Source organism: Montipora capricornis, chromosome 11 (genome assembly GCF_036669925.1).
Source record: "Montipora capricornis isolate CH-2021 chromosome 11, ASM3666992v2, whole genome shotgun sequence".
Classification (NCBI taxonomy): domain Eukaryota; kingdom Metazoa; phylum Cnidaria; class Anthozoa; order Scleractinia; family Acroporidae; genus Montipora; species Montipora capricornis.
In genome coordinates, this window is record NC_090893.1 from 15561046 (window position 1) to 15573545 (window position 12500).

General features: G+C 38.9%; 1 protein-coding gene across 2 annotated transcripts in view; it reads left to right on the forward strand.

Moving 5' to 3' along the window:
• LOC138023847 (multiple PDZ domain protein-like) overlaps positions 1–12500 on the forward strand; it is a 45447-nt gene that overhangs the window by 5597 nt on the left and 27350 nt on the right. For both annotated transcript variants that reach the window (XM_068870931.1, XM_068870930.1), the window contains 10 exons: positions 1406–1546; positions 3007–3186; positions 3823–3916; positions 4641–4732; positions 5571–5775; positions 6826–6884; positions 7083–7155; positions 8009–8103; positions 10485–10659; positions 11523–11710. In XM_068870931.1, the coding sequence (XP_068727032.1) occupies positions 1406–1546; positions 3007–3186; positions 3823–3916; positions 4641–4732; positions 5571–5775; positions 6826–6884; positions 7083–7155; positions 8009–8103; positions 10485–10659; positions 11523–11710 (1302 nt within the window). The remainder of the gene's footprint in view (positions 1–1405; positions 1547–3006; positions 3187–3822; positions 3917–4640; positions 4733–5570; positions 5776–6825; positions 6885–7082; positions 7156–8008; positions 8104–10484; positions 10660–11522; positions 11711–12500) is intronic.

Genomic DNA, 12500 nt, shown 5'->3' on the forward strand with positions numbered 1-12500 from the left:
GCGTTGAAAAGCGTTGAAAGCGTTGGAAATCATCAAGAACCGTTGAAAAAAGCCGTTCGGCTACCCGTTGGAAGTGTTGGTAAAAAGCGTTGGAAAAAAATTCACAAACCGTTGGAAAAAAATTGCAACCCGTTGGAATTTTTTGCGCACCCGTTGAAAGCGTTGGAAAACCCGTTGAAGCCGTTGGAAAACCCGTTGACTACCCGTTGGTTAGCCGTTGGATTTTACCCGTTCAACGGAAAACCGTTAGTGTACGTTTTCGCGTGAGAGGTCACAATTATATTAAGCTTTAACAAGAAAGAAACCCATCAGTATTCTAAACTGATCATTGAGTTGATGACCTTGACATATATTGTCAACTGGATGATCTTACTTCATCAAGCTACATGTTAACTAGAGGTGTTATGCCAAGCTGTAAAACTGCCTTGACAAGTGGATCATGCACTTTTAACTACACTGTTATGGCTTAATAGAACATTTTGGCTGTTCATGCATGATTTAGTGATATTACTGTAGCTTGTACCACAGGGCTTGAAATAAAAAATAAAAAATCCAGTCACAATTTTGGAAATTTTAGTCGCAAAGTCTTCGTGCTGTATTGTAACAAAGAAATACAGCTGTATGAAATCACAATACTATACTTGTACATAAAGAAACCACCGAAAATGGAGAGTGATACATGTGACCTTCCACGGGAAAACGTACACTAACGATTGGCCGTTAAACGGCTTAAAGTTAACGGACGGTTGACGGATATTCAACGGTTTTGAAGATTGGTTTAACGTTTTTTACTAACGCTCTAACAAAAAAAAAAGTCATGTAGAGGAAATTGCATTGCTGCAGCTAAATGTGACTGTATTGATTGCAAATTTGAGCCCTGTGCCATCAAAATACAGTACAAAATATAAGAATCTTAAAGAAATTTTGAAATTATCTGATGGTTCAGAAGCCCTAAAATTAATATATCATTGATAAAATAATTATAATACATGTAATGTAAAGCTAATTAATTTTGGGCTCTTTATTTATTATTATGGAAAAAGAACTGATTTGTGTAAAGTTTATTTTGCAAATGTGGAAATTTAAAGGCACAAAAGTTAATGTCAAACATGTTAAAGAATACAGAACGATGCAAGAACTTGCACCTTATAGTACCAGGCATTGGCAATAGCCAGTCAGCACAATTTCATGGCTCCTTTTCATTCAGTTTTGCAATGAAGGGCAATGATATTCTTAGGGTATCCATCAAACGTTAATCACATGACCTCTAGACTATCAAACAATCATTACTAAGGTAGAACATTTGATTCAAACTATTACAGATCTAATATAATTATGATATAATTTTCTTTTAAAAGAATATCATTTTATTAAATACATGTAAGTAAAAATGTTTCTCTTCAAGGCTGGTGATGGGGAGAACTTGCGGCATATTGAAACGGTGGAGCTTCACAATGATGGCTCTGGCCTGGGGTTTGGCATTGTTGGTGGTAGAAGCACTGGTGTGATTGTGAAGACTATCCTCCCTGGTGGAGTGGCCGATAGGGTGGGTACCCTTTTCCTCTGTCTACAAACAAGTTAGCGACAGTCACTGTAAAAGGTTGCTGAATTTTAACTTTTAGAAACAGGATAACAAAATGTGCAGCACCCCTGATAATATGAAATGAAACTTACATGTAGGGAGATGATGGTCACAGTTAAATATGAATATGTACAGTGTAATAGGTATATTGACTGCATGAATGCAAAAATGGCTGCCAACAAATTATTCTTTTGTCTTTGTGTTAATTAGCCTAACTACAATGCTCGACCTTAAATTTTTCGATCGCTTGCCCTGGAACTACTTGAAGTGAAAATTTACTAGTCTTGAGTAAATCTCTGGTAGTCCTTCCTGATTGCAGCATGGCAATATTATTTGCAATATCTTTTTACAATTAAATTGGACTATCTGTTTTCGTGATCGAAATGTTATGAGGAATGCATCGAAACAACATTTACAAGACGTGTATTTTGTTTTCACCTAATGTATTTTTTTTTGACATTGCAAAAACTAATTACAAAGTAGTTACAGGTCCTGTGACTAGTGGTTCTAAGTTTCTACTAGTCCACAAGCATTTTGCACTAGTCCAGGACTAGTGGACTACCACTAATGTTGAGCACTGCTAATTAGCCTGGTTTTACAGCCCAAATTATTTCAATTTTACATGTGTTAAAGAGGCTACAGTAGTTAGGCTAATTAACACAAAGACAAGAGAATAATAATTTGTTGACGGTAATTTTAAATTGCATTCGGTCAATTAAGCAACTCAACCCATTGATCCCTGCAAGTGAGACTTAACACATTTTACTCTGTCTAACACCAGACAATTTTACTTGTCAAGTGGGGCCATGCTAGGGCGTTTGAAGTGTCAATGGGTTAAGCAGTTGCTGTGATAACCTGACCACAATCATGACGCTCTATAGAATTACATGTACTCTTTAATGTGAACAACACGTGATACAAGATCAGAATACATGTAGGTTCTCGGTGTAGGCGTGCAATATCTACGAATACTAGCTAGTAAGCAAGCCTGGAAAAAATGCAAGCTTGAATGCGGGATTGCACTGCACTTGCAATATCAATTAGCCAGCTGAAAGCTCAGGTCCATTGTGAGTATAACTTAAAGTTATATCCCACCAAAGGTGAATGAACTGATTTCAAATAATGAAAGTTCATACAGTACAAATGTACATTATTATTATTATCAAACTAAGTTAATTTTATCCCTCATAATAATGAATAATTTCAGTTCAAGTAAATGAGGAAGAGAGGCAACACCAAGTTAATATGAAGTGGTACAGAATCATTTTTGTGATCCTTAAATACAGCCACGGTTTAAGCTTGTTTCCATAGTAACATGATGTAGCAAGCAAATCGGTTGTAAAAGGCTTCAGTTGTTAATTATTGAAAGAAATAATATTAAATAAATAATATTAAATAAATTAATATTATTGATCTAATTTTAGGATGGACACTTACGAAGTGGTGACCACATCCTTCAAATTGGAGAAGTTAATGTTGGTGGTATGGGCAGTGAACAGGTTGCCCAAGTGCTGCGCAAAGTTGGACAACATGTTAAATTGGTCATTGCTCGGCTTGTTGCAGATGAAACTAATAATGTGGATGCTGCATCAATTGAAGCGGAGGTAGGAGTCATTAACGCAATGTACACCATGTACTGCCCTTTGTAGCTGCAATATGTACATGTAAATCTACAGCTGTAGAACGTTACACCAGCAGCAGAACACTAACAAATTAGAGTATCACCCAACTAGTGGACTAATGCAAATCCTGCATTTTGATTGGCTACACTACTAGAGGACTATTAGTAATAGTCCTGGAGTAGCAAATAAATATCTCTTCAACTTGCATTTGCTAACTTTATTACTGTTTTTTCTGTCTAACTAGTTGGGTGATACTAAAACAATTAGACCCTTCGCCCTCAAGGGCTACAGGTCAATAGCCCATTCGGCTTCACCTCATGGGCTATTGACCCGTAGCCCTTGCAGACTACGGGTCTAATTGTTAAATACAGTCATGTAGTATAACAGCATACAGTTTGATGTTGATAAGAGTGATTCATGGCAATAACAACATTTTATTGTAGTCCGTATCTTTTAAAAGGTTAATTATGACAATAGTAGCGAGACATTCTTGATTTCAAAGATTAGGGATAGTATTGGTCCCTCAGAAATACACTGTAACTTGAACAATAGAATTTCCAAGGAGCTAGATTACAAGTTAAATTAAATTTTACATGCAATTTGTTTTTGTTTCGTTAGACTGACAGAGATGTTGAAACCTTCGATGTAGAACTTGTAAAGGACAGTAAAGGCCTGGGAATTACTATAGCTGGATATGTGGAGCAGACTTCAGGTCAGTGTTGTTTTAGCACATTTTAGCACATTTTAGTCCGAAGATGATGTAGATTTATATCGAAATATTACAAGCACATAACATCGTTTCCTTGCATTTGTTGTCTATCAAGTTTAGTCACAATGCAATTACTCGGTATAGCATTTATTCTTTATTTAGTGCAAAGGCATGTGATGCACCATGTTTTGCAATAGATACATGTAGATGTGGCAGTAATTGCAGGAGCTTAAACCAGGCCTTAAGAGACTAATGCAACTTATAATTAGAGTACATTAATACTTTTGCTATATTTTTTTATTTTTATGGTTACTGACAACAACAATAACAATCACCTCCTGAAATACAAAGGGCTTCTTTGTTTTCTTGAAAGAGGGAATGAACAATAATTAATTTTTGCGTTTTGCTTTGTAGCAATAACTGGAAAAATAACAGAATGGTGGCACTTGATCTGTCAGCTTCTTTGATGTTAAGGAAAATATGCATACGATTGGCTCAGCTGTCGCACAAAGCTGCACTGTACATGTACTTTATTCATGCAAATCACTTTATCACCTATCTTTCACGATACCTTAATTATAGCACTAGCTGGAAGTATGTCACGCAAATGTTTCATGTCACATGATAAAAATAAATTAATACATTGCACAGGTACTCTCACACAAATAGTTGAATTGTGAATTATGGTCATGGAATGGCCTTGTTTCGTTTCTTTTCCAACATGCAGCGGAATTATATGGCATCTTTGTCAAGAGTGTTGCAGAAGGAAGTGCTGCAGCTGTTGATGGCAGACTGAGAGTAAATGATCAGATCATTGAGGTAAAGCAAACAGGACTCCACTGTTTGCAGTGGACTCCTTTTTTCTCTATTTCTAAGAAGAATAATGCTATTAGCCACAATCAAAAATACCATAATACATGTACTCTTTGTTTTCCTCTCCAAAATTTTGCATTAATGGGAGACCGAGTATACTTTTTTACAGTACTTGATTTGAGGATGATTATGATTGTTGAAGCTCTTTCTACATTAATATTGAAAGTAATTTTATTCACCTATACTATTGCACTGTATAATTATTTATTACTTACATGTATGTCTTAGTTTTATTTATTGTAATTGAGTAATTAATAAGGATAGGTAAGTGTCTCTTGTTTAATCTTGAAATGAATCAGCTGCACTGTCATTGATTTTTCGATTTACTTTTAAACATAATAATAGCCTGTCTTTGTGTTAAGAAATTGCCTTTTTTGCCATCAAAAATGGGGGGTGGACTTATACACGGGTAAATACGGTACTTTGTTTCACAGTCTGCTGTTCAAGTAACTTTTACTATAATTAATTGTGTGGTGTTAATAATTTGAAAAATGTAAATTGCATTTTGAAAATAAAATGTGAACTTGAATTTGTTGGAACAGTGTAGCCTTTTGCCTCAGACATGGAGCAATAATATTATAATATCCCATTAATTTATTTTCCGAGTTACTGCATGCCTCAATTTCAAAGTGAGTCCTGGTCCACAACCATTCAAATGGAAACGAGTTGCGTATTCTTATGCAAATCAAAGTCATTTCCCTTACAATAGTTGAGCACCAAGACTCACTTTGAAACCAAGACAGACAGCAACTTGGAAATGGACCATTTGTTTGCATAACTCTAGGTGGATGACGTCAGTCTACATGGGAAAGACAACCAGCAGGCAGTGGAAATTCTCAAACAAACTGGTCCTGTGGTGAGACTTAAGGCCGCTCGGCATGTCAGTCGACGGCAGAGCAAAACGCGCCTGTTGGATAACAGTGTGGGGTTGAAAGGTGTGCCGCAGACAGAGGAGCATGCTGCATCAGCTTCTGGAGCACCAAAGCAAGGTACATTGTCAATACCTCATGCAATGAGCTGGTTACAGCCAAGCATGACAATGGAAAAAAGTGTTCACTGATGCTTTGATTTTGCAAATTACTGCATGTGTGCTTTCAACTATTGTAGGACAACAGATGATCTTGGGTTATTTTATTGATCCCAGTTAGATTAATATAATTATGCTGTGATAGGCTAAAACATCTTGCACCCAATTAGAGGTAGAATAAAACTTTAAGTGCGGTAATGCCTTTCTGGGGCAAAAGTCCAAATTCGTGTTCACTACCAGATGAATGGGTTTTTCTAGCAATGAAGCCATGCAAGGAATTTTTGTCATGCCTGTACTAACCATACTAGTTCCGACGGGTCTAAAACACAGGTCACATTCCACAGGCCACTCGTTACAGGTCATTGTTTTACCTTTTTGAAAGTAACCCAAACCCCTCAATTTGGCTACCGGTAACCCTAGGCCTAAAAACCAACCTTAGGCCAAATTGAGGATTAGGGTTACACGTACTTTCCAATAGGTAAAACAATGACCTGCATTAAGTGACCTGTGGAATGTGACCTGTGTTTTAGACCCACCGTACTACATGTAGTTCTTACCGGTACATACTGTAACCCCCATTGGGCTCTGCCACTGTTCACGATCACATGTTTTTAGAATCCTTTACCAAAGAATTGCTCTAAGGCAGGAATCTGTAACTACAGGGGGCAGGTGTGAATTGTATTGAAAACATCCTGCTCTGAGTATAGATTCATTTGCATGGATTTGGGTTTTCATTTTTACGATAGAGAAACCCACTCTTACATTGTAGACCACACACATAGAGACCCACTCTTAAAATCGCTTGCATGCAATTAATCTTTTTGCGCTTGTGGTTCTTTGGCTTGTGGCTTTTGGTTCTTGTGGTTGATTCATTTTGATTGTTTGTGTCTTGTCTTAGTAGTTTAATTTAGTCATGACTTCAGTTTTGGCCTCAGGGTGGCTCTGATTGAAGGAAAACATTAATTTTTCATGAATAGTTAATGATAAAAATGTGTGTGTGCTTGATTTTTAGACCCTGAGGCAGTGAAGGAACATTACAGCAATCTTCTTGGAGATAGTGTGGACATTCTTGTGAGTAATGCAATGCGTATCATGTACCCGGATTTTGTCCAATGGCGAGCTCGTTCCCAGGGTCTTTGCGGCGGCCGATTCAAAATGGCGGGCAGAATTCAGTGAGAACTGTAGGCCGCTATTTTTAGTTAAGTTTCCTGTTTTATACATTAGAATTGTCAAATAATTTATTGTACAATGCTTTGATTGCTTTGACAGGTTGCAGACATATCAAAGTTCCATCCGGGTGGTGGCTTGGGAATCAGTTTAGAAGGAACTCAAAATCCACAAGGTAATGAATTTTTACTGGGGCTTTCCAGGGTAAACGCCCGAGGTTAAATTTCGGCTTGTTTTTTTTTCGGCTTGCAGTCACAAATCGCACTCAAGCTTGTAAAACACACGCGCGAAGTTACCCAAAGCGCATGCTTATTAAAGGCAGAATGCCAATAGGCTAGTTTTGCATTTTAACGGTTGGACTGGATCTAGCATGAAATGGAGGCTAAAGCGGGCAAATTAATTTGCATTTGAAAAGATTTGCCCGCATTAGCCTCCATTCCATGCTAGATCCAGTCCAACCGTGAGAATTCGAAAAATATGGTCTATTTTGCGCACTTCTGAACATATACATGTAAATGTACTTGGAATTGTTGACGTCCAAATACATGTATCTGTTCTGTGATCCCACAGATACAAAATGAGGCAGAACGAGCGCACAGCACACAAGTGGCTGGCGTTTGTCACTATGTTTATACCACAATTTTGAGGTGTTCTGCGCCAAATGATTTTTGAAACAGTTCTGTAGAAAAATGAGAAAATGAGCACAATGATCTAAAGACCCTTTTTTCAAAGTACGCAGTTCTCAGTTTTACAAATTCTATTATTATTTTTTGGCTCGAAATCAGTCTGGGTTTTCCAGCAACTGGCCCCAGATATCAACGAGTGGTTGATTTTTGTCAAGGGAGGAAAATGTATTTTACAAGGTTAAATCCTCAAGATAAGGTGATGAACCAGCACAAGCTCAACCCATTTATGTCACCACATTCAGGAAATTACACTGGTGTCACGGTTTTATTCGTGGAAAGCATATGCTCTCCAATGTAGACATGAAAACGCATAGATAAACCTACTTTCATTGCTTCCCTCAGATGGCTCATTGCCTTGGCACAGAGTACATGCTGTAAGCCCTGACGGTCCTGTGGGTCAGAATGGAGTTGTGCAGCCAGGGGATCATTTGGTTGAGGTAACCTATCAGTCATCCCCCCACCCCACACTCAATAGGGAGCTTTAGCAACGACAACGGCGACGGAAACGAGAACGTCACAAATTTGCATATTCAGTGGGCAAAAACAATAGCTTTGCACGCACTGCACGTGCGGTTTTCATTTTTGTCCATTTCTTTGCCGTCGTCAGCAAAAAAAAAAAAAACAACAACGTGAAACCACCAAATTTGAGGTTTAGTGGAGGACGTCAGTACTGAGAGATAAATTTTCATTTTCTCCCCTAAATTAAGCATGACTCTTATCGGTTTCATTCTTGAGGGGCTACCACACCGTTGTCATGCTAAAAAGCTTGGAATAGTCGCGAAGTGATTACAATAACGCGAATTTATATTTTGACATGACGCACTCGTTGCCGCTCCCGTCGTCGTTGCTAAAGCTCCCTAATAAATTCTTTAACGGGTGCATTAGAGCGAGTTTCAATCGAGTGTCGTAAAAGCAAAACCACAGTAATTGCTTTGGCCAATCAAAAAGGACGGACACAATCCAGTTAACCAATCAAAACTCGAAGTAATTACACGTAGCCGACACAAAGCGCGGAAAAATGTGCACGCGCGAGACACGATTGGTTGTGGTTTCACTTCTGATTGGTTGAAAAAGTGGCGCGAGAACTTTGAACCAATCAATGATTGAAGTAATGCAAAACCAAAGCAATTTGCTAATTACTTTCGACACTCAATTAAAAACCGCTCTAAGGACGGTACCTACTTATTCAAAGGTAATTTTGCGCGGTTTACTGAACATGCGGGAAAAGCAGATCCTAAGAAGTGTTATTGAAATCCAAAAAGAAAATTGGGGGTAGCCACGCATTTTTCAAAAATAATTTGTGAACAATATTTGTAAAAAGCTGTAAATTACAAAGCTATGTATGGCGTTCTTTTCCAAATTGAACGTTGATTATCTCTGATAAATGCATGGTTACCGCCAATTTTCTTTTTGGATACCAAGAGCATTTGCTAAATTCTGCTTTCTCCGCGTAGTTTTAAACCGCGCTATTTGAACCTTACGGCGCCTGCTCAATTCTCGTGCTAACATGAATGCACCAATTAGAGACGCTTTCGGTTGTTCTTCACGAAAACCAATAAGAGGACACGTTCTTTCAGGGTTCCCCACAGCTCTTCTCTCCCTCGGTCAAGGAAAGAGCTCTGGGGTCGAGATTGGAACCCGAGTATATCGAGATGCGCAGAATGTATGCGCAGTGACAATAGTAGGCACCGTCCTTAGCCTGTGCCCACCCACTGCTTGTGTTCTTTTCGTCTCTCCTCATATATCGATACAAGTTACTTCTCGCAGTCTACCATAACTGGGAGTCTTCAGGAAATAAACTCCCTTGTTGATTTTTGTGAATATTTTATCCGTGCTGATCTTGAAGTAAAGCGTGGCAGGAATTTTCAAATTTTGAATCCGCTCCAGAAATTCAAGGACATCTTAAGGTAGGACATAAAAAAGTCAGTCTCACAGAGAAACACCTGGAATAAATGAATGATCGTTTTTCACGTGTTCTTTTTTTTTTTGTCCGTAATCACACACAGTCGTGTTGGATTTCATCACTGAAATTTGTTCCCCTTTTTCGCGTTGGGCATAGTACTTGCCCCTTTTAATCGTGTTTATTTAGTTTCCGCATTTCAAACACTTAACATTCTTTGTAACAGACAACTGAAGATCGTCATTTTCTTATGATAAACTACATTTTTGTCTGCGCATTGATTCTCGTAGAACGAAATTCAAGGAAATAATGCCTTTTTTGGCCAATCACGACAGATAATCAAATTAACCAATCACGACGCAAAGCTAATGAATCCAGCCAGCGCTAAACGCGGGAAAATTCATGCGAGCCAATCACAATGGGGTTTGCTTTGACAGCTGATTGGTTGAGGATGTGCCGCGAAATTCTAAGCCATTATTTGCCGTAGTAAAGCAAAACGCAAACAATCACAAACTTTTGCCTCTCAATTAAAAAAGCGCCCCGAGAAACATACGGAGAGGAAATCCACAATAAGCGTAAAAAGGTCAAGACACTTACCTCTTTTTAGCAGTGTTCGGCAAATGCCCCCCTTCCCTAGGGGTCCTTAATCTTTCTATCTGACCCCCTCTCCCCTAACAATTTTTCCACCCCTTTAATCTTCCCATCTAACCCCCCCCCCCCCTCCCCCAAACAATGTTGGATTTTTAATTGTCAAGCAGGCGTACTGTTGCCATTACCAAGGTAAAAATGAATTTTCCTCATTGTGTTCTTTCCAGTACCGCGTCTCAACTTCTTTTGTCGCTTGTTGTATGTTCACAAGACGAGGTTTATCAATCCACGTTTGCTTCTGCCTCCTTGACCTTGGGTGTCTTTTTCCAGGTGAATGGCATCAGCGTTTTGGAGATGAGTCATTCAGAAGTGGTGTCACTGATTCAGGGCTTGCCAATCGACTTCCGGTTGGTAGTTGCTAGAAAACGCGACCTCGTTGATCATGATGAACTCTTAGTTGGGACGGAAGTTGAAACGGAACTGGAAAGCGAATTTGAAAGACAAGGTGATAATTATGTTAAAATGGTTCAGTTGCTAAAGAAACTGCGGCGCTGCGTCGGTGGGGGACTCAAATACAGAATTGAGCGAATTTTTCCGCTCCGACGGTGGTTAATTTATATCACATCAACGCATTTGATAAACCCATTTCTGTGATAGTTATGTTGTTGGTTGCTGTTGAGACCTTTAAAAACACTTCACCAGGGTCTCTTAGGAATGAAACGAAGGGGCGATGTAGTCTTGTCCTGGAAAATCTCCAAAATTAAACAATAGACCATTTTGAGGAGCAAGCCTAGCTCAGCTGGTTAGTGCGCGGCCTTTTGAGCAAGAGATCTACGGCTCGATCCATGATGACTTCAATGTCTGTTTCGACGTTCCTGTGATGCGCGTAACTATAGCTTTAAATACCCGTAAAATGGAGCACTGACAGAGGGAGGGAGGGGAGTAAAGGGCGCACCGTGGGCTTTCATAGATACCAGCCTCGTAGCTCAAGGAACTACCGACGTTAAATAAAGTGACCTTGCCTTTACCTTTGCCTGGCCTAGGATTGGAATCGAGGCTGCCAGTGACCGTTTGATACAAACCTTTGTGCTTTTCTCATGCTATTGTACACTAATTAGAATTTAAACAACACAATTTACATGATAAGAGCAGTGAGGTTTTTATCATCAATACAAGGTCACCGGCAGCCTCGCAGCCATTCATAGGCGAGGTCACTGAGCAAACAACCGTAAAATGGCCTATTTTAAGGTAAAGATGATCTCTACATGCTACAAGTTCATCGAATTGCTCCGCTGAAAATTTGAAGTCAAGTTCCTCTTATACATATTCGTATTGGTGATATTCTTGACTTTCTTCTTTCGTTTCCAGGCGACAATAGTCCTGACCAGGGGCTCCCTACACCCAGCCCGATGCTCTCGGTTCTGCCCGACAGTCCCAGTCCTACTCGGATCGACGAATCGTCCGCTACGTCACAGTCAATGTGGTCCGATGAGATCGATTATGTCGATTTGCAGAAAGACGACAAGGGACTAGGATTTAGTATTCTTGACTACAAGGTGAGATAGAGATGATCATGTAGTATTTTACGAATTAAGTAACTAGAGAGAATGAGATAAAAATAGTAAGATAAATAGATTTCTTATTCTCTCTAGTTACCAGTCTTCTTAATTTTATATATATCATATTTGAATTTGTTCAACCGTCACTTCTGAAGATGTATTTTGTAGCATACGAAACGTCAAGTCAAAAGTAAAATGCGCTTTATCATTATTTTTTTAGCCACTGTTTGCTTTGTTTTTGATTAAGTTGAAATGGCCAAAGAGCAAAAATACTCTTTGTTTGTCCCTCCAAAATTTCCCATGAGCATTATTTCGAGTTTCTCTTGGGACCATTATAAGTCCCAAGAGAAAATAAAGGGACAAACAAAGAGTATTATGGTATTTTTGGTACTGGCAAATTGCCATTCTCGTCCCCAGAGCCCTCCGGTTTTTTTGGTCACGTGGTTGGCGAATCTGTGAAGGAGAAATGGCCTATTGCGAGTTCAAGTTTATCCCGTACGTGCTGAACGAAATGACTTTTTTTTTTGGAATAGATGAAGTTTCAGATATAACAACTGCGGAACAGAATACGAAATGAAAGTTGGAAAGATTTCACATATGAAACTTCATCCGGATACAGATTGTTTTCACTTGATGTCACCTCGCCATGTTGGTGTTCTCAACTAATCCTCCGGGAATTGAGTTGTATTATCATGCAAACGTTTTCTTTTGTTTCGGTGGAAAACAGGGTTACTGATCACAGGAGTGAAAACACTCTATCCGGTATTCTAAAAGATCGTTTCTTAAA